The 19,486-nt window shown below is 32.6% G+C and overlaps 1 protein-coding gene across 2 annotated transcripts in view; it reads right to left on the bottom strand.

Moving 5' to 3' along the window:
- Positions 1 to 1,958: 1,958 nt before the first annotated feature.
- The window catches only part of Usp5 (ubiquitin specific protease 5), a 113,718-nt gene continuing 96,190 nt past the window's right edge, over positions 1,959 to 19,486 (bottom strand). For both annotated transcript variants that reach the window (XM_076503292.1, XM_076503293.1), the window contains 4 exons: positions 18,090 to 18,227; positions 17,582 to 17,721; positions 12,663 to 12,783; positions 1,959 to 2,414 (listed from right to left, as the gene is read on the bottom strand). In XM_076503292.1, the coding sequence (XP_076359407.1) occupies positions 2,242 to 2,414; positions 12,663 to 12,783; positions 17,582 to 17,721; positions 18,090 to 18,227 (572 nt within the window). In that variant the 3' untranslated portion in view covers positions 1,959 to 2,241. The remainder of the gene's footprint in view (positions 2,415 to 12,662; positions 12,784 to 17,581; positions 17,722 to 18,089; positions 18,228 to 19,486) is intronic.

Genomic DNA, 19,486 nt, shown 5'->3' with positions numbered 1-19,486 from the left:
AGAGACACCTCTAAATTATTACATCAAAATGTCTAAACATTAAATTTCTATGTACAGTAACAGAAAACTACCACACATAAGGATGTCTTATTTTAATTTTTATATTTATTATTGAGGTTACTAACATACCTGATGGGTGTGCATGGAAAGTTTTTGTTTTTGTAATGTTGCTATTTTGTGTATTAATATTATTGTTTCTTTATGGCTACTAATCTTGCCTTCTTGAAATCATTGATTTCAAAATGAAAGAATATCATAATGTCAAGCTACACTTTCTTAGTTTGAAGCTAAGACTAATTATTCTCTCTCACACAAATTCTTTTTTTTGTGAACAAACCAATCAATGTTTATTAACTTAATACTACTTCATTAATTTGAATCAGTGAGATGCAACAATGATTATAATTTGGAGTAATATATCAATTTTAATAGTTTGCCTAAAACTTAAGTAACTTCAAAATTTCACTAATGCATGCCAACTTTCAGCTGCAGTTTCATAAAAAATAATTTTAAAACAGTACTTGTGCAATATATATAAACACACACACAATTAAAAGGAGTACAGTATTAAAATAATTACGCTATAAATAATCTATTTGTCCTGAAAAGATCCTACATGATTTGATGTTTTTAAATAAATAAAGGATTAGCTATGGGATCCCTGTCTTCCCTTTGAAGTAAGTTACTTATGTTCAAATTTGAAATGAATACATTTAATACATCTGAAACAAAACCTTTATTATGTTTCAGGTATGAATACAGCATGTTTCTGGTGTGGCAGAGTGACACTGAGACATCCATTAATGCAGTTTGAAAGACATCTCAATCTGCTCAGTTCTACTATTACATATACACTGTAGGTGGAAAAAGTGGATAAATTTCTTAGACATAAACAATAAATGGGATAATGGTCATCTTTTAATGCCTATTTACATTATATGTGGCTGTATCACCAACCAGTAGTTATCTGCCTTTTCCACATTTGCATTTAGACCATTAACACAGGAGTACAAAGAAAACAACAAGCAAGTAAGATAGGGAAGGTCCTCCATTTCATCCTTGTCAACTTCAAAATCCGTGATGAGAAATAATTAACAGGAATGGAAGAAGGTCCAGGTGTCAACATGGACCACATGGTGGATAGTGTAACATTACGAAGAAGGTCCAGGTGGCAACATGGACCACATGGTGGATAGCGTAACATCACGAAGAAGGTCCAGGTGGAAACATGGACCACATGGTGGAAATCGTAACATTACGAAGAAGGTCCAGGTGGCAACATGAACCACATGGTGGATAGCGTAACATTACGAAGAAGGTCCAGGTGGCAACATGGACCACATGGTGGATAGTGTACCATTACTCTTCTTATTGTATTTTAAACCTGAATAGCACTTTTAGTAATGCTTGACGACTGTCGTAATCTAAACAGGCAAAAACTTCTGAAATGCTTGTAACAGTGAACAATATTCCTATTCACATTAGCAGAAAAAGTAATTCATGTTAATCTGTGAATTATTATTAAAAGATTGAAAAACTGGCTGAAGTAGATTCTTCAAAAATAGACCTATCTAATCCCAACCATGCTATGGAGAAAAAGGACATATTGTGTGTGTGAACACAGAGGAAGCACTTTTGCAAGGAGTTATATCACACTGCTGATGATGGAGAGTTTTACTGCATGATACATTACCATGCAGTAGTAGAACTTCATTACTCACCTGAACTTTAAGTAAAAATTCTTTTAAGGCTGGTTGCAAGTAAGTTTCTTATGGAGATTAGTACAATTTCAAGAAGAAAATAGTGTTCTATGTAGAGAGGCAAGTGATTGTATTAGAATATTTCAAATCAAAGAGAAATATGTATTTTGAACCAAATAATTAATTTTTTGATAACTTATACATTCACATTATTGAAAGTAATACTATTAAAATGTGAGGTTAAAAAAAAGAACAAACTTAAATATGATATTTTTATTAAACATGCTTGCTAATTAGGCATGTTTTAGTACACAGAACTGACTGCTTTAAGTGAGGAAAATGTTGTGACCAAAAAAGTTTACTGTTTTTTTCAACAGTACTGGAACAAATTGTTATGAGCAGACACTCTGTTTAACTTTGATTTTATCTAATTATTATTTTCACAGCATTAAAGTACTATATATATTTAAGTTGGCTTGTTTATGAAGCACAGAGAAGAAAAAAAACAACAAATCACCAACAAGTTTTCAACAAAATATTCTCATAGTCTTTTGAACACATATAAATATGCTAAATCTTTTGGAGGGTGTTCCGATAAAGCAACCTTATCGTCATTATAGATGACCCAACGTCCTTCTTTCAGGATATGACAGACGTAGTGGCCCACTAAAGTCGAAGAACCCATATGACTGATGAAAGCAATCAACTGGTACTCTGTGAACAAAGCAGAATAAACAATAAAAATCTGTCTCTCTTGCTACTGCAGAAACAAATCCAACCTAACTGTCCTAAGTTAAACACTCAGGACTCAAAATCAGTAATAGTAATTAGAAAATTGATAGTACACATTTCACACAAAACAATCACAAAATCTTATTGTTGGATATGAATACACCCACAATATAAGTACTTCAGTCAATTATATTGTAAGATATTGTGTACTAAATTGGACAAGACTGTTTTACTTCCCCATCTAATGCTGCTTTTGCAATCTCCATTTGAGCTCCATGCAATACTCAATCTAACTACCAGGTAAAGGAAACAAGAAACATTAGCTTCACTTCATTTGATTCATTACCAAGGCAATGAGCCCATGGACCAGCTGACTAGATGCACGCCATCTAGCATATGCAGTGATGTTTTATGAGCAAAATTGTTAGCAATACTGTGTCAAGGTATTGAAAATAGAGACTAAAATCACAAACTGTAGATATTTTATTCCATATTCTTCTTAACACAAATGCTAAACATTAACATTTTCTTTATCTTAAATTTTATTTCAGGCATATATCTCTATGCTACAAAGAACCATTACCTCATGCACATTGCTATGTAACATTCTGAACATGTTAGAAGCCTTAAATAACTTCTCCTGCCTCTACATGTGTTAATGAGTATTGCATAAGCCTATAGCCCTCCACCAATAGCATGGTTACATACTCTCCATGCACAGTAGTGTAAAAGCAAAGGTTCAGGAACAAGGTTCATTCTTCTCTTTACACTGCTTGTTTTCAAGCCTTTTTTTCCCCATTAGATTTAGTGAAATTTTTGTGCTTATTAATTTTAATCTTTCATTATTATTGATCATGTAATCTTTTTTCCTAACTTTAACCTTTAGAAAGAAAATACAAAACTTTTAAACTTATCAGTTAGGAATTTCATTCAAATTATTTTCAATTTCATTTTCCTTTAAATGATTTTGTGCTTTTGGGACATATGTCTCAGTGTCCCTGTTGTTCTGGCTGATTTTGTTTTTTATTAATAACAACAACAACAAAATTCTGCCTTATGTAGTTTACAGAAGTGGATCTTCACATTTAAATATTCCTTCACAAGTCATCCAAAACTCTTGACACAAATGAAGGACCTCTGATGGCCAATTGTAGCACTTTTATTTGAATTTCAAATACGAGGTCTGTTCAAAAAATACGCGGACTGACGTCATAAAACAAAATGTACTTTATTTAGAAGTTACAGGTCTGGGACCCCTTCAAAGTACTCTCCTTCTCAACGCACACACTTATCCCAACGGTGTTTCCACTTGTTGAAACAGTCCTGGTACGCTTCTTTTGAAATGTCCTCCAGCTCCTTCGTCGCATTTGCCTTAATCTTGGGAATTGTCTCAAATCTTCTTCCTTTCAAGGATCTTTTGAGTTTGGGGAACAAGAAAAAATCGCAAGAAGCAAGGTCAGGTGAGTAGGAGGGGTGGAGAAGAACATGGATCGAGTGTTTGGCAAAAAACTCACGAGTTCTGAGGGCTGAATTGCACAGCAACGCGGTGCATCTTCAATTTTTCGGTCAAAATCTCGTAACAAGATTCAACTGATATCCCACACTCTTCAGCAAGCTCCCCGACAGTCAGAAGCCGATTTGCCCGCACCAGGGTGTTGATTTTGTCGAAGTGTGGGTCATCAGTTGACGTGGAAGGACGTCCAGGACGCTCATGATCTTCAATGGACTGTCGACCATCCTTAAAACATTCATGCCACTTGAAACATGCCGTACGCTTCATAGCAACATCACCGTAAGCCGTGTTAAGCATAGCAAAAGTTTCAGTCGCAAATTTTCCAAGTTTAACACAAAATTTCACAGCAAGTCGTTGCTCCTTCAGGTCATTCATTCTGAAATCCGCCAAACGAAAAAAATCGCACTTCACTTAAAACCGCATAGCTAATACACAAATGAAGATATCTGCAATCGAGAAATGGCGTCGTAATCAGCTGATCTGTGCGAACCTAGCGACACCAAGTGGATTTCCCTGGAACCAATTGGAGCCACGCAATTCAAACAGTCCGTGTATTTTTTTGAACAGCCCTCGTATAGGATTCCCAACCTTTCACTGCATCTGAGCCTACCCCACCTTGTGTTTCACCACTGTTATTTCCATGTGAAGCATTTGCACTATTTCTGGTCATTTAAAATGTTTCAAGTATTGAGCAAATATATGCAGTAAGCAGAAGTGTGACAGATGCTCAAAACAGCACACAAATTTAATGAATCACATACCACAGGCTACTCACAAGTTGCTTGTGGGCATACTTTGTGAATGTTATTATTATTATGCACTTTACCTATTCTAAACTAAAAAGTTTCTCATTTTTACATTTTAGTTACATTTATAATAATAAATATATAAAGATTACACATGAAAAAGAAATACAGTACTTACCTGGGTCTTTTTTTTTTCTTCTTCTGCCAACTGTTGATGTAACTACTTTTTGTACACTAATGTTACACTACTGCATTAAATAGTTTTTTATTTAATTAAATAACGCACCAAAGAACACAGAACAATAAAACATATAAAGAGCATACAGTGTTATATAGCTATCACAATGTTTATAGCTTTCTAACTATGTGATAAGAATTGTTCAAAATTCAACTAAGCTAGTCATGTTTTCCATGGGAATAAAGTTTGAACTCAAAGCAATGAATACTAGAATAAGTTTCATCTGAACAAAACTAATATGATACAGACTGCTCACGAGTCAAGGCAAACTGGATTCCATCATGCCATTCCCTTCAGAACATGATTCTTTGAGTTTGGATTCATTTTTCACCAAGACAATAATATGAAGCATGTCAACAAATGTAGTGAAATAATACCTACAAGGTAAGGAAGCCAATGGGAAATTCCCAACAACAGTATTATTTCAAACCAAAGAAGGACACTGAAACATTCTTGTACTGTTATAGATTTCTGAAAGTTATTTAATATTATCATTATTAGTAATTTGGATTAAATAATATAATATCAATAAGATACACTAACTTTGTAAATAAAAGGAAGATGGTAAAATTTTAACTTGAAGTTTAGTGTACATTTTACTACAATCTGAAAATAAGTATATGTAATAGCAGTTTAGGCTTAGGTATATTTTAACTTAGTGGTAAATCAAGACAGAATAAACACATTGTTTTATTAAATAAATAAATATAATATAAAAACTAGTCTACTGTATTTTGGTGTTTTAAGAATTAACTTATTAATTAAGTTCTATATAATTAAAGATAAACTTTACTATTATTATTACTTCAGTGTAAAGTCAAAGTAGTAATAAAAAGATAACATAATTGGCTCTTAAATGTTAGGTTTAATTGTAACAGTGTTAACAACAGGTTATTGGTATTGTCTATTTATTTTCAGACTAAGTATAAATACAATGATTAAGACAAGTGTAGAAGCTAAGTATTCACAGTTTTCTAGGTGTATGGGTGCTATGAGCTGGTTTTGTTTAGGAACTTGGAACTGACATATTTTTAAGGAAGCTGGTAATAAAAATGTGCAATTGTTATGCAGAGTTTGTAGGTTAGAGGAGAAATTGGAGAACATCTTAATTAAAGTAGATGCAACACACCAAGAAAAGTGCAGACTGTGGGAAATGAGGAGCTTAACCTTTTACACGTATGGCACATACAGGAAGTTTAGAAATGGTTATATTATAGTAAAAAGTAATGAATTTAGATACAATGACCCTACTGTGTTGAGCAAAAGAGTTTAGACCTTTGCTTCTGCAGATAAGGAAATACTGGAGGGAAGGATAGCAAAAGGATCAGAGAGGAATATGAATGACAAGGAGGTTATAATTATAGGTTATTCCTTGATAAGATATGCAGATAGAATAGCCTGTGGGGAAAACAGAGAGAAAAGAACCATATTATACTACCCAAGGGCACATGTGGAAGATATAACTGATACAGCAGGAGATATAATAAAGGGAGCTAGCAGAGGTGCAGTTTTTGTGGTACATGTAGGGTACAAGTAAAGGTAGGTCAGATAAGATAATTAATTAGTACCCGGGGTTGAGAAAGGCATTTAAAGTACCAGACCATAACTTAATTTTGTCAGAGATTCTAGGGCAAAATGCTACTCTCAGGTTAGTATGTAAGAAAGAGCAAATTGGCTTGTTGGATTTATGGGATCAGTTCATTGGAAGAAAGGAGATTTTCAGAATGGATGGTTTAGGCTTAAATAGAGTAAGGGTTAGCTTCTTTGCTATGAAAATATGGCAATATATGTGTTTGAAGCCCATGGCTCGCAACCATGCTCTATTATGGTTTTTTGACCTGGTGTGTCCACCAGATCCATTGGCCTGCTGCTTACTGCCAATGAGCTAACCACAGTGCTCGAAAATGCCGTCTCGGACAACATGTCTGTGAAAGACCCCTCTGAACCGGACTCTATTTCATTTAGCGATGAAGAAGGCTTCACTACAGTGAAAAAGAAATGAAGGAGAAAGACAATCAAGGTGAGTTCAATCTCTGCTAATAACAAGACCGACAACAAGGACAGTACTGCGATCAATGATACAAAACAACTCAGTTCCTTAGACAGGCAATACAAAATCCCCACACACTTATCATCGAAGGTACCCTCCCCACCATACGAATTCCCCAAATAGTCAAGAAAATCAGAAAACTATTCACTGATATAATCTTTAAGGACATTCACAGACTTCTGAAAGGAGGTCCTGATTAAATGCAATTCCCAAAAGACTGCACACATTTTAACCCACTGGCACAATACTGCATTTGAAGGTAACACAATGATCCACCCACCTTAAATCAAATCAAACTTCCAGCCCATCGTTATCATGAGTGTCGGCTTCAACATTGAAGATAATGAAATTATTGAAGAACTTAATGCCACTGGTATCAAAAACACCAGAGTTGACTCTATATTTTTGTTCTGAACAGAAAAACATCTTTAGTCAAAGTCAGAATAGAAAACAAAAATGACCATGAGAAATTTCTAAAAGAACACTGTATGCTCTTCTCAAAAAGACACTTCACTGAACTGGCAAGGACTCCAAGAAATTAACTCCTTCAATGTTTTAACTGCCAAACGTTTGAGCATAGCAAACCCTTCTGCATGCTCCTCCTAAACATGTTAGATGCATGGGAATCCACAATGTCATTAACTGTCCTAAAGAATGCAATAAGGTCACCTGCACCAACTGCCAGGGTCCTCATGCTGCCTGTTACAGAGCTTGCCCCAAATTCCAGCAAGTTAGAGATAGTTTGTTTGTTTTTGAATTTTGCTCAAAGCTACATGAGGGCTATCTGTGCTAGCTGTCCCTAATTTAGCAATGTAAGACTAGAGAGAAGGTAGCTTGTCATTGCCACCCACCGCCAACTTTTGAACTACTTTATTACTAACGAATAGTGGAATTGACCGTAACATTATAATGCCCCCATGGCTGAAAGGGCGAGCATGTTTGGTGCAACAGGGATTCGAACCCATGACCCTCAGATTACAAGTTGAGCACCTTAACCATCTCGCCATACCAGGCTGTTAGAGATAGAGTTTTGTTTAAAACTAAGATCTTTCCTCATAATACAACCAACCAACTTTCAACCTCTCCACTAATCACACCATCAGCCTCTGCTTGAAATACCTGCAGCATTCCTCAACCCACTCTGCTACACCTAATCCAATCCATTAAATGATCTCTATAACTATTATGCTAACATAACCTGACCCACTATGAACACATCCCCCACAGATTCTGACTTCATTCTCAACTTACTTTTGTTCTTGGCAAAATTTAGCAAAGTCCCCACAATCAATTTACAGGCTGAGGGTTTAAACATCCTCTGGACATTAGCCAAACATTAATTCCCTCTTTCCAACCTCAAGGTGCATCGCATTTCCATCAGAATAGAACAACAATCTAAACTTCCACGAACACTACCTTACTATTCCATCTCAACTGTTAGAACAACCTTTCAACCAAAAAATATGAAATAAATTTACAATGTAAACAGACAAGTCAATGCCAATATTTTAATAATCTCTGAAACATCATGCAATGAAAATCAAAACATTAACATATATGGGTTTGAACCCTACTCCTTACCATAAAATCAAAACAACCAAGGATTAACTATTTAATTTGATATCAAAATAACCAATTTAATATCTATCAAAGAACACTTCCCTTATCCATAAACAAAACCATATTTTGTAATATTTACCTCAACAACAGAGTTACCATCCCCATAGTAGTCACCTGTTGTTCCCCCCTCAAAAGACATCAATCTAATCTATCTACAACAATGCATGTCAAGACATCCTAAACCTTTAATTATCGGAGATACTAACCCCTGAACTACGTGCCCTCAATCACAGAACAAAGAAGCCTAAGACAGTCACACTACCAAATTAGAGACACCTTCATAAAAACACAGATTAACAGAATCTCTGCCAAATTCAGAGAAAATAAGTTGCTAGAGGAAACAAACTGTTTAGATTTCTATAACTCTCTAGATCTTTCTTGTTCCAAACCCCAAGATGTCTGGAAAAATTCAAACAAACTGTTTCTGTCAGTCATCCCCCCAAAAATAGGTCCATATCCCACCCACGAGTTTAATTACTTAAAATTCCATTTCAAAATTAAAAATTACAGTATCTAAAACCCAATCTACTATTCATTCAATCAACCAATCACCATGTCATATGAAAATATAAGAACTTGCTGCTTCGCTGCAGTCTTAGTCTCTTCTGCTTCCTTTCCAACCATCTCCGCAGCTCCCACAGAGAATGGATTCCACAACTTCCTCACCTCAATCACTGCACTCCTCTCATGTCGACTCAATCTCTCAAGTAGGGATGAAAGAGAACAACAGTTCCTGACCACCCCAGTTGGAAAGAGTACTCTCCTTTCTCACACCAAACCCCTGTTACAATTTTGGATTTTGTTGTTTGCTAAGGCTATTAGCTAAGACGTAAGGGAAGTTTTGAACTAGGAGTAGACAGTGATGAGGGCCATGAAAAACTAAATGCAAATAAAATAACGGGCAGAGAAAAATTTAGCATAAGAAATGAGTATAGAGTAGATAAAAGAAAAGGTTTAATTGTTACGACTGTACTGCTTGCAGTATAAGAAATAAAACAGATGACTTTAGAGCACTGGTAGAAGTGAAGGATTTTGATATAATGGGAATAACTGAAACATGGTTAAATGTAGAGTTTTTGATGACAGAAATTTCTTTGAAATACAGAGTTACAAGCAATTTAATAAGGATAGTTTTAAGTAGGGGAGAAGGAGTGGCTTTATATGTAAAATGTGAGTAATGTCATGTTGAAATTGGATACAAAAATAATAGCAAAAGATTTAATATATTTGGGTTTCTGTTAGTGTATATCAAGGAAAAAAAGCTCTTATAGGAATTTGTTACAGACTACCAAATAGTAATAATAAAATTAGTAAAAAACTTTCCACAGAGATAAGACTCAAGCTGTTAATGAAGTCATAATTATGAGCAATTTTATTTCAAATATTGAAATGCTAGAGTCAAAGCATGAGGGAGAAAGGTTTCTGGAAACTGTTCAAGATGAATTTCTTCATCAATTTGCCAAGAAATCTAGTAGAAGTAATGCTAATTTGTACTTATTGTTAACTTTAATATGGGAGAGAGGGTGGAAATTGGTGAACACCTAGGTGTAAGTAATCACTGCTCTATTTGGTTTGATGTTTTGCAATATTTGAAAATCATGAATAATGATAATTTAATTCAAAATTTCAAATATTTTGAAGGGATGCAACAAAAATTATCTGTCGTGGATTGCAGATTGGGTAACTGAGTCATTTAGATACACTGAGCAAATGTGGGAAAGTTTTGAACAGAAATTTTCAATATTTAAAAACTATATATTTCTCACAGAAAGAAAAAGAGTAGCTGCAAATAAAATAAACAAGTTGGCTCATAAAGAGTTTGATGATATTAAATAAAACCATAAAAAGTTTATGAAATTAAAATTAACTGGTATGACACAAGGTTTAGAAGATTATGAAAGTTTGTGAAACAGGAAATAAGAACAAAACATCTTACAAGGAAAAGTTGGCTGAAAAATAACAATAAGGATTTCTATAAATACATTAAGAGTAAACAAAATGTGGGCAGGACCCTTGAGGGATGGTGAAGGAAGTCTAGTATTTGATGATTATGAGATGACTAGCTTATTAAATTTTACTTTTTCTTCAGTTTTTACTGATGAAGATTTAAAGATTATATCACATTTTAAACAGTTAATAAATGAAAACAAGAACAAATTACGAGGTTAAAAACAATAGTGAATAACAATACAGAACAATAGTATTTTTTCAAGGATTTTGAAGAAGGTTCAAGATTGGATATGTGAGCCACTCACTACTATTTTTTTTTCTCAGTTCTTGAACAGTGGACAGGTACCAGATGATTGGAGGTTAGCTAATGCAACTCTTCTTTTCAAAGGTGGTGATAAAAATTCTGTTAAAAATGTTTTGTAAACTCATTTAATGAAGTTTAGAATTTTATTGGATAGCCAACACAGTTTCACTAAGGGAAAACCCTAGCCTTATAAATCTTTTTACATTCTTTGAAAAGATTACTGCTTATGTAGATGAGGGTAAGGGTGTAGATTTGGTACATCTGTAAAACAATTATCTCTAAAGGTGCAAGGATAAGTTAGCAAACTGAATAGTAGAGTGACTAGAGAGAAGAAAGTAGAGGGTTGTTACAAATGTAGTTCAGTCAAACTAGATTAATGTCACAAAAGGAATATCTCATGGCTTAGTCTTAAGACCTTTACTATTTGTTATTTACATCAATGACACAGATGAAGGAATGGTCAATAAATTACTTATATTGGATGTTACTAGTTGTGAAGAAGATGCTGCTGATTTACAAAAAAAATTAAATTATTCAGGGATTTACACAAATAAATGGCAGATAGGTTTTAATTATAATAAATGCAACATAATGCATGTGGGTTATCATAATTTGAATTATAAGTATAATGTGGATGGGAATAACCTTAACAGTGATATGAAGGAAAGAGATCTTGGTGTATCAGTCAACCTGTCTCTAAAGCCATTCAAGCAGCATGCTGTTACTAGTAGCAGGACAAATGGGAATTTATGTTATATCTACAGAAATATTGAATACAAGTCTTAAAAAGGTTACAACTTCATTGTATAGGTCATTGGTTAGACCACATTTGGAATACTGTGTTCGATCTTGGGTTCCTTATCCTAGAAAAAACATTGAATGTTGGAAAGGGTTCAGAGAAGTATTACTAGTATGGTATTTGAGATGGTGAGGTTGTCATATGAGGAAAGGCTGTTTAAAAAAAAAAGAGAAGGAATCTGATTGTGGTTTTTTTTAAGATTATGAAGAGAATTGTAGTGTTGATGCATCATTTTTTCAGATTTAACAGTGATAACAGCAGGATTAGGGAGATGCAAATTTTGGAAGGTTGGAGTCATATTCAACTGAGGCAGTTTTATTTTTTCAACAGGGTGGTTAGTTTTTGGATGTTGTAGAAGCAGCAAATTTAAATAAGTGTAAGGAAAAGCTTGATGAGTGTATAAATAATAAAGGGTGATTTTAAGATTTTTTTATTTATTTATTTTTATTAAGTTTTCGACGATCAAACAGTTGAGATGGACCAATTGTGTCATGTTATTTCAAATTAATATTACATAATTTTTGCAAGGCCTTTTTACATTTTCTTATTCAAAGTTTCTTTCTTACTTTTATGTTAATGTCATGCTGTAGATGGTTTATCAGTTCTTAAACATTCAAATGTAAGTTACTTGGAATTAATCTACATTAAAAATATGCTATTTATCATATCTGTAGTTCTTATGTTTTTAATTTCACTGTCTAACTTGTATGGAAGCTATTTCTATATATTCCATTAAAAGATTATTGAATATCTACAATTTTAAATGTCACTGCATTAGTATATCTTAAAATCTTAATATTCTGCATTTCATTCAGTTTAAGCATAGAAGAAAGGTATAGAAAACATTGGTACATTATTAAACCATAAAGTGACAATGAAAAAAAGTGTATCTTTTAATTTTTGTCTAATGCACATTAAAACAATCCATGTTATAGTTCTTTAAACAGTTTGATGAAATGCCATTTTAGAAGATGTAGTAGGATAAGAGTTGATACAAAACGTAACCTTACTTTCACTTCCGTCTCGAAACTGGACAGCAGAGGAACTACCAGGTTCTGTCTCCATAGGGGTTGGTTCCAGCTCATCACTATGACTAAATATCCAGTCTAAGGCTCTTTCAACATTGTTATCCTATATAAAAAACAAAATAGAGTATCAAGTCAGTGATAAGTACATATAAAAATATTCAATTAATAAATATCTCTAACACGTGTATGTTTGTTTGTGTATTTTTTTTATAATAAATCCACATTGGGCTATCTCTGTGTCCACTGAGGGGAATCAAACCTCTAATTTTAGCACTGTAAACCCATAGACTTACTGCTGTACCATCAGAGGATTTAACAAGTGTGATTATGTATTGTAATTAACACTTTCCAAGCAACCAGTTTTTGAAGGTGTTTGAATACAGGCTTAACATTATGTTTTCAAAACAGCATTGCCTTCTCTCATTGAAGCCATACTCAAATAATAAAAATGTGGTAAAAATGTTGCCATTTCAAAGTTTTATGCAAATTTATAAAAGTGATACAAATAACTGCTGAAATTCTGACTCTCAAAGCAGGTTTGACTGCTCTGAGTGCAAAGTGATTTTCATGTTAAGATAAAAAGAAACTTTATGGATATGATACCATGTTTAAACCCCATTCTGTGCATGTTACTGAGTTATGTTCAAAATGTAATGAAACTAGTTCAGTATAAATGTATTTTAATGAAATTACTATTATATATAAAGTATATTATGATTCAAAATTTGATATTATCCAAGTTTTATTCATTCATTTATAAAGAAACCTTTAACAGAATAATTAAAAGTTCAGTATATATTGTAACTGGTTAAAAATCTCAACTCTGAAGTTACATGCAAAAGTTGTCTAGACACAATTTCATAGAAATAGTTGGAGAAAAGACTTGAATTTTCCATGGTTAAATATAAGCAATGCTCACTTTCAATGTGGAAGATCAGTTGCTATGCAACTGTTTCAAGTTGAATGGCATGCTTATAACCAATAGAAAGAGCTGATTTCACACTATTTACCTAATGAGGCCAAGAGACATTAGTAATGTATGGATTTGTATCTATATGAGGTAGAAAAGAATATTAGTTCATTGTTACAAGTGGGGTCCCTAGTTTTTAACTATACTTTTTCATATCATACATTTTAGATTGGTAGACAGTTAAACTGCAATTTATGTTTTATTTTTTAGTTAATCATGTGTTAGTGTATTTTAAAATTCATATGTGTAAGGTTTCATAATTTGAGTAAGCCTACTAATTATTCATCTCCTATCTCTTCAACACTTGTAAACAATGGATGTGAGCAAGATACTTTTTTGTGGCTAAGCATCTCTCACCAAAGACACATGATCACTGACTGTGTGCACCTTGTTTTAACTAATAAAAGACAAATTGCTTACATGACACCTGCACCATCATCTACTAAATACACTTGTGCAGCAATTAACCATAATCTTTCTGTACAGTTTATCATAATTCCAATTCCAAAAATACAGTGCGAGAGGATTTATTAGCTTGTTTATAGCATAATGTTTGTAATAAGAATTGTCTAAGGTAAAAAAAAAAAAAAAGTGTAGAAAATGTTTATAACTCTACATATAGGACAGTTTGATTCAATAAACTTGGTAGGTTTTTTGGTGATAATTAACCCTTGGAAGGTGGTCATAATTGAGTGGAATAGGTTTTCACAGTGTGTAAGTACTTAAGAACACACATGTATACATGTTACTATTTATTCATCTGTGTTTAAATTTTAATTATTTTTCTTGAAATAAAGAACAATAAATAAAAGATATATAGAGAAACATGGTTTCTAGCATTCACGAAGTTACAAATTTGAATCAAACTTGTGAGTCACGTATGCTAAGCTTTATCATAAGCCTCATTTATTCTCTCAAGTGGGATGGGAAATACCAGTTTATTAATAGATCTTAAAGAAGCATTTTAGGAAATAAAGAAATAAAGAGAAAGAGAGAAGTGGTGCCAAATCAAGAAGTAATGATTATGTTTTACAATATGGAGGGAGTAAGCTGTGTTAGTAGGCTGTGTCACACATCTATTGGTGGAAGGTTGTTGCATACTAAAATGGAGCTATGCCACTTGTACACACATAACATTAGCTGTTAGCCTCAAGGCTATTGGCAAACAGAAACTGCACATGGAAGCATCTATTGCAAATATTAGGTTGTCCAGAAATAAATGTTGTTTTTTGAACTGTGAAGTTTGGGAAAGTATAAACCAGTGTTGTAAAGCATGCTTTAATTAAAGTAAGCATCATTTGCTTCAACACACTTTTCCCAACATGTAACGATGCTGTTTATGCCTATGCTGTAGAAATAAGAGGTTCCATGGTCAATGAACTCTCTGAAAGCTTCTTCTGCAGCTGTCTGGTTTTGAAAGTGTTTATTGTTCAAGAAGTTGTCAAAGTGCTTGAAAAAATGAAAATCTTTAGGGTAAATGTCTGGGGAATAAGGTTAAAAAGACAGTGGTTCTATAGTGTAACTTGTTAATTTTTTGGTTTTCAAAAATGCATCTTTGAAATGTACAAAAATTTATCTTCACCTTTCCACTTGAGAGAATAAACAAGGCTTATGATGAGGCTTAGCAAGTATAACATGTACATACAAATTAACTTCATAATATGTTAAATACAAATCAACAAAAGCTATCGTGTAAGTAGAGATAAGATGTTATACTACTAGCATTTACCATATTCAGAAAAAGTACAAGCTTTCCTATCAAACCAATGTATATCCATCTGTAAAATTTATGTCACTTGGAATGAGCTCTTTCTATTGATTGTACACAAGAGAAGAGGGCAAAAAAGGGGAATTTCAAAAAAGTGGAGTAGAGAGTGAGACTGGTCTGGTATATTTACAAAAAAATATTGGTTTTCAGTAAATCAAGTGGGAGTTTCTTATTTTATTTTCCAGCTTTCAAATGTGTGGAATATGTTTTTCTAATTTGTTAAACTCTATTGATATTGTACAAGAGGCATAATAACATATAAAATGAGCAATAACAAAAAAATGCCACATGACACAAAAAGTATACTTAGTATTTGTTTTTAAATATTTTCTTTCAAAGTGAGAATATAAAACATATATAATATTTAAATTTGAATTATAAACTACCTCGTGAGGTTAAATTTAGGAATATACAATATTAATAAAGTTGTTTAATTAAAGCATTGTAACATGTACCCTTTGACCTGTTCATAGTGAGAGGGTTATGACCAGCAGGTGTAAACAAGGAAATGGCTTCTAATGAATGTAGAGATGGGAAAGGCTTCTTGGGTAAATATACTGATATCAAATCAAGAAGACAGTTTTATTTTACATTCTAGCTTGTTAATATCTGACATTTAATTCATTAGGTACTGTTTACTTTGCATCATACAAGAAATAAAATGGACATTCAACAACTCATAGCAAGGAGTGTCAGGTGACACAGTTGAGAGTATTAAGCCATTTTTTTCTTATTATGATGTTAAAATTTGTTTTATCAACTACATTTTGTTGCTATGTTTAATGATACATGTTGATAACAAATCCAAGTTTATTGATATAAGTAGTTTAATTTTGAAAGTAACTTTGTAAAACTATGACATGCAAGTTTTGACCCCACCCTTGCACATAAAATTTATCAATGAACACAGTGTTCTTTAAACTGAGGTACCTACATGAAAAGAGTTGATGGCAGTGGTTTAATAAAAAATCAACAAAATGGTTAGTAACAGGAGTGATGCCAAACTGTAGCCTTCCTACTACTTATCAGTTCAACAGTAAAAATAAAAAAGGTTGGTATAAGATGCTGCCAGGCATCTGCTTCCCCAGTTACTTAATTTAGTCATGAGTTCAATAGGTAAATCAGTGCGAGTGACACAAATACATGTAACAACTACTCATAAGTATTCAATTAGGTTTCCAATACTACACTACACCCACTACATTTGTGTGTTATTTGTTGAAAGTTGCTTTGCTGTGAACTACAAAGTTATACAAGCGATTGTTGGTTCTTTACTTTGTTCAACATTTAGGATTTTAAAGGTTCAAGTTATTTGCTGAGCCACTGAGAGGCATTTGTTGACAAGTTTTAGTTGTTCAACAACAGTGTCTTATTCTGTGGACACTTAAAACAACAGTGTCTTATTCTGTGGACACTTAAAACAACAGTGTCTTATTCTGTGGACACTTAAAACAACAGTGTCTTATTCTGTGGACACTTAAAACAACAGTGTCTTATTCTGTGGACACTTAAAACAACAGTGTCTTATTCTGTGGACACTTAAAACAACAGTGTCTTATTCTGTGGACACTTAAAACAACAGTGTTTTATTCTGTGGACACTTAAAACAACAGTGTTTTATTCTGTGGACACTTAAAACAACAGTGTTTTATTCTGTGGACACTTAAAACAACAGTGTTTTATTCTGTGGACACTTAAAACAACAGTGTTTTATTCTGTGGACACTTAAAACAACAGTGTTTTATTCTGTGGACACTTAAAACAACAGTGTTTTATTCTGTGGACACTTAAAACAACAGTGTTTTATTCTGTGGACACTTAAAACAACAGTGTTTTATTCTGTGGACAATTAAAACAACAGTGTTTTATTCTGTGGACAATTAAAACAACAGTGTTTTATTCTGTGGACACTTAAAACAACAGTGTTTTATTCTGTGGACAAACTGGCATACAAGTTCAGTATTGCACCTCGAACTAGGAAATTTATTCTTACATTAATTTCAATATTCCTACTTTTATCACAATACACATACTAAAATTCTAATTACACTTAACCAATCAAATTTATTTTTTTAATACTTAAATCCTGAAAGAAATTATCTTATATACATCTTTAGTGTAGAAGGTTAAAAATGTTCTGAACACTCTGTAATCATACTTAACTGTTTCTTTAAGTGCTGTTTTTGCTTGATCTTGAGAGAAACCCATTGAAACTATGGTAACTAATGCCTCTGTATTTGGAACAAAATCATCTTTTGTACTGTCTGTCACACTTCTCACTGGTATGAAAGGATCAGCAAAGTCTACCATATACAAACAGACTGACATTAATATTTTTCTCTTAGAAAATTCTTACAAGGTAACCTAAAAGAACTCCAATGTTAATTTTATGAGAAACAATTAATTTACAAAGAAAAGCAATAGCATGCTAACAAAAAAGTTTAGAATATTTGCTTTCAAAGGTCCACTTTTCAAAAATACTCTGACTATAGGACTTTTAACATTTGATATCTATACTATACATAGAATACACAACAATTTACAATAAAGAAATTTATGAAGTGCATACACAATTTATGTAACCTCTCAGAAAAACCAGTTCCTGATCATCAGATTCTGGCATTACACAAAGGAAACACTCAACATTTTACTACAATATTTAATAGAGTACCTGGATCATTCATGTGTTCCATTATCCAGTTCATTGCTGCTTCTATGCCTTTATTTTCTGTGTTAAACAGTGCTTTCTTGCAGGCTTCTTGTGGAAATCCCATGTCAGAAAGTTGAGTCAAAACTGCATGATCAAACTCTTGTAACAATAAAAAAAAAAAAATCATATTTCAAAATTATGTAACTCTATACATGTAAGATCTAACTACAATGTTAAATTTTGACTAAAGATGGAATAAAATTCCCACAATTATGAATACACTGTATTAGAAAACTGCACATTTTATATTTCTTTATCAATAAATAGTTTTCAAGCCATAATAATGTTAAAACTCACAATGTAACATAAACTTTAAGTTTTTGATTTTATAAGGAAATATTTTTAAAATCTTCAGTCTCCCTTAGTACAAGAATTGTGAAACATGTTCTATTAGTGTTCCCTCTAATTTAGTTACCACATCTCTGAGAAGTTAAAAATCCAGCATAAATTATTCATTACAATATAGTTAGTACCAGGACAAAGCATAATTTTATAGCCTTCAATCATATTTATTGACAATCATAAACTAGTAAATCAGGCATATGTGCTATGCTCACCAGCCAGTTTCTTTTACACAAACTACTAATAACCAACAAAAAGCCTAATTTTATTTTATCAAATGGCATGTTACATGATATTATTTTCTGTACAGACCACTGTCTATTTTGTCTTCAGTTTTAAAGTTCTTCTTGTGGCCTACAGAGCACAAGTGTAAGGTAAGATTTAATGGTTCTTTTGTATAAAGAAGTATAAAGTCAGATAGATTATAATAGTTACAGAACATTATTTGTTTTGTGCATGTTATTCTGCAATTTTAGATGCATTATTTAGGCAAGTAAAAATTATTTAGTGTACTGGTACAATTAATATAAAAAAGTAGTCTTGAATGTCATTAGCAACCAACATAAAAAAGAACTCAAATGTAAAAATTAAAAACCTATTAGGTTAGATTAGGTAACATAATGATAACAGTAATGATTCTTCACAAGGTATGTACAGAATCAGCTTATGTATTAAATTTATTCATTACAGTAACACAAGCAATGTGTGATTTACAACTTGCATGGTTAGGTTATTAGTTAGATACAAGTCAAAGTATAACAAAACAATAAAACTAATTATAAAAAAATGTATAAAATGTAAAGTTTTAAATATTTAGGATAAACAATTGTAATTCCATGTTACAATCTACAGACATCCTAGAAATAAAAAAGGTGGGTTAAATACATTTCATATTTTGTTTAAAATGTGTAGGAAATCTGTAAAATTGACTGAATGCATATAGAAAAAGTAACAGACAAAATATGAAGTTTCATTGAAAAAAGTTTAACATTTATCTTGGAGGTTTTGGAGATTAT

Source organism: Tachypleus tridentatus, chromosome 6 (genome assembly GCF_004210375.1).
Source record: "Tachypleus tridentatus isolate NWPU-2018 chromosome 6, ASM421037v1, whole genome shotgun sequence".
In the NCBI taxonomy this organism is placed as follows: Eukaryota; Metazoa; Arthropoda; class Merostomata; order Xiphosura; family Limulidae; genus Tachypleus; species Tachypleus tridentatus.
Note: the sequence above shows the minus strand (reverse complement) of the source record. Positions and strands in the feature narration are given on the sequence as shown.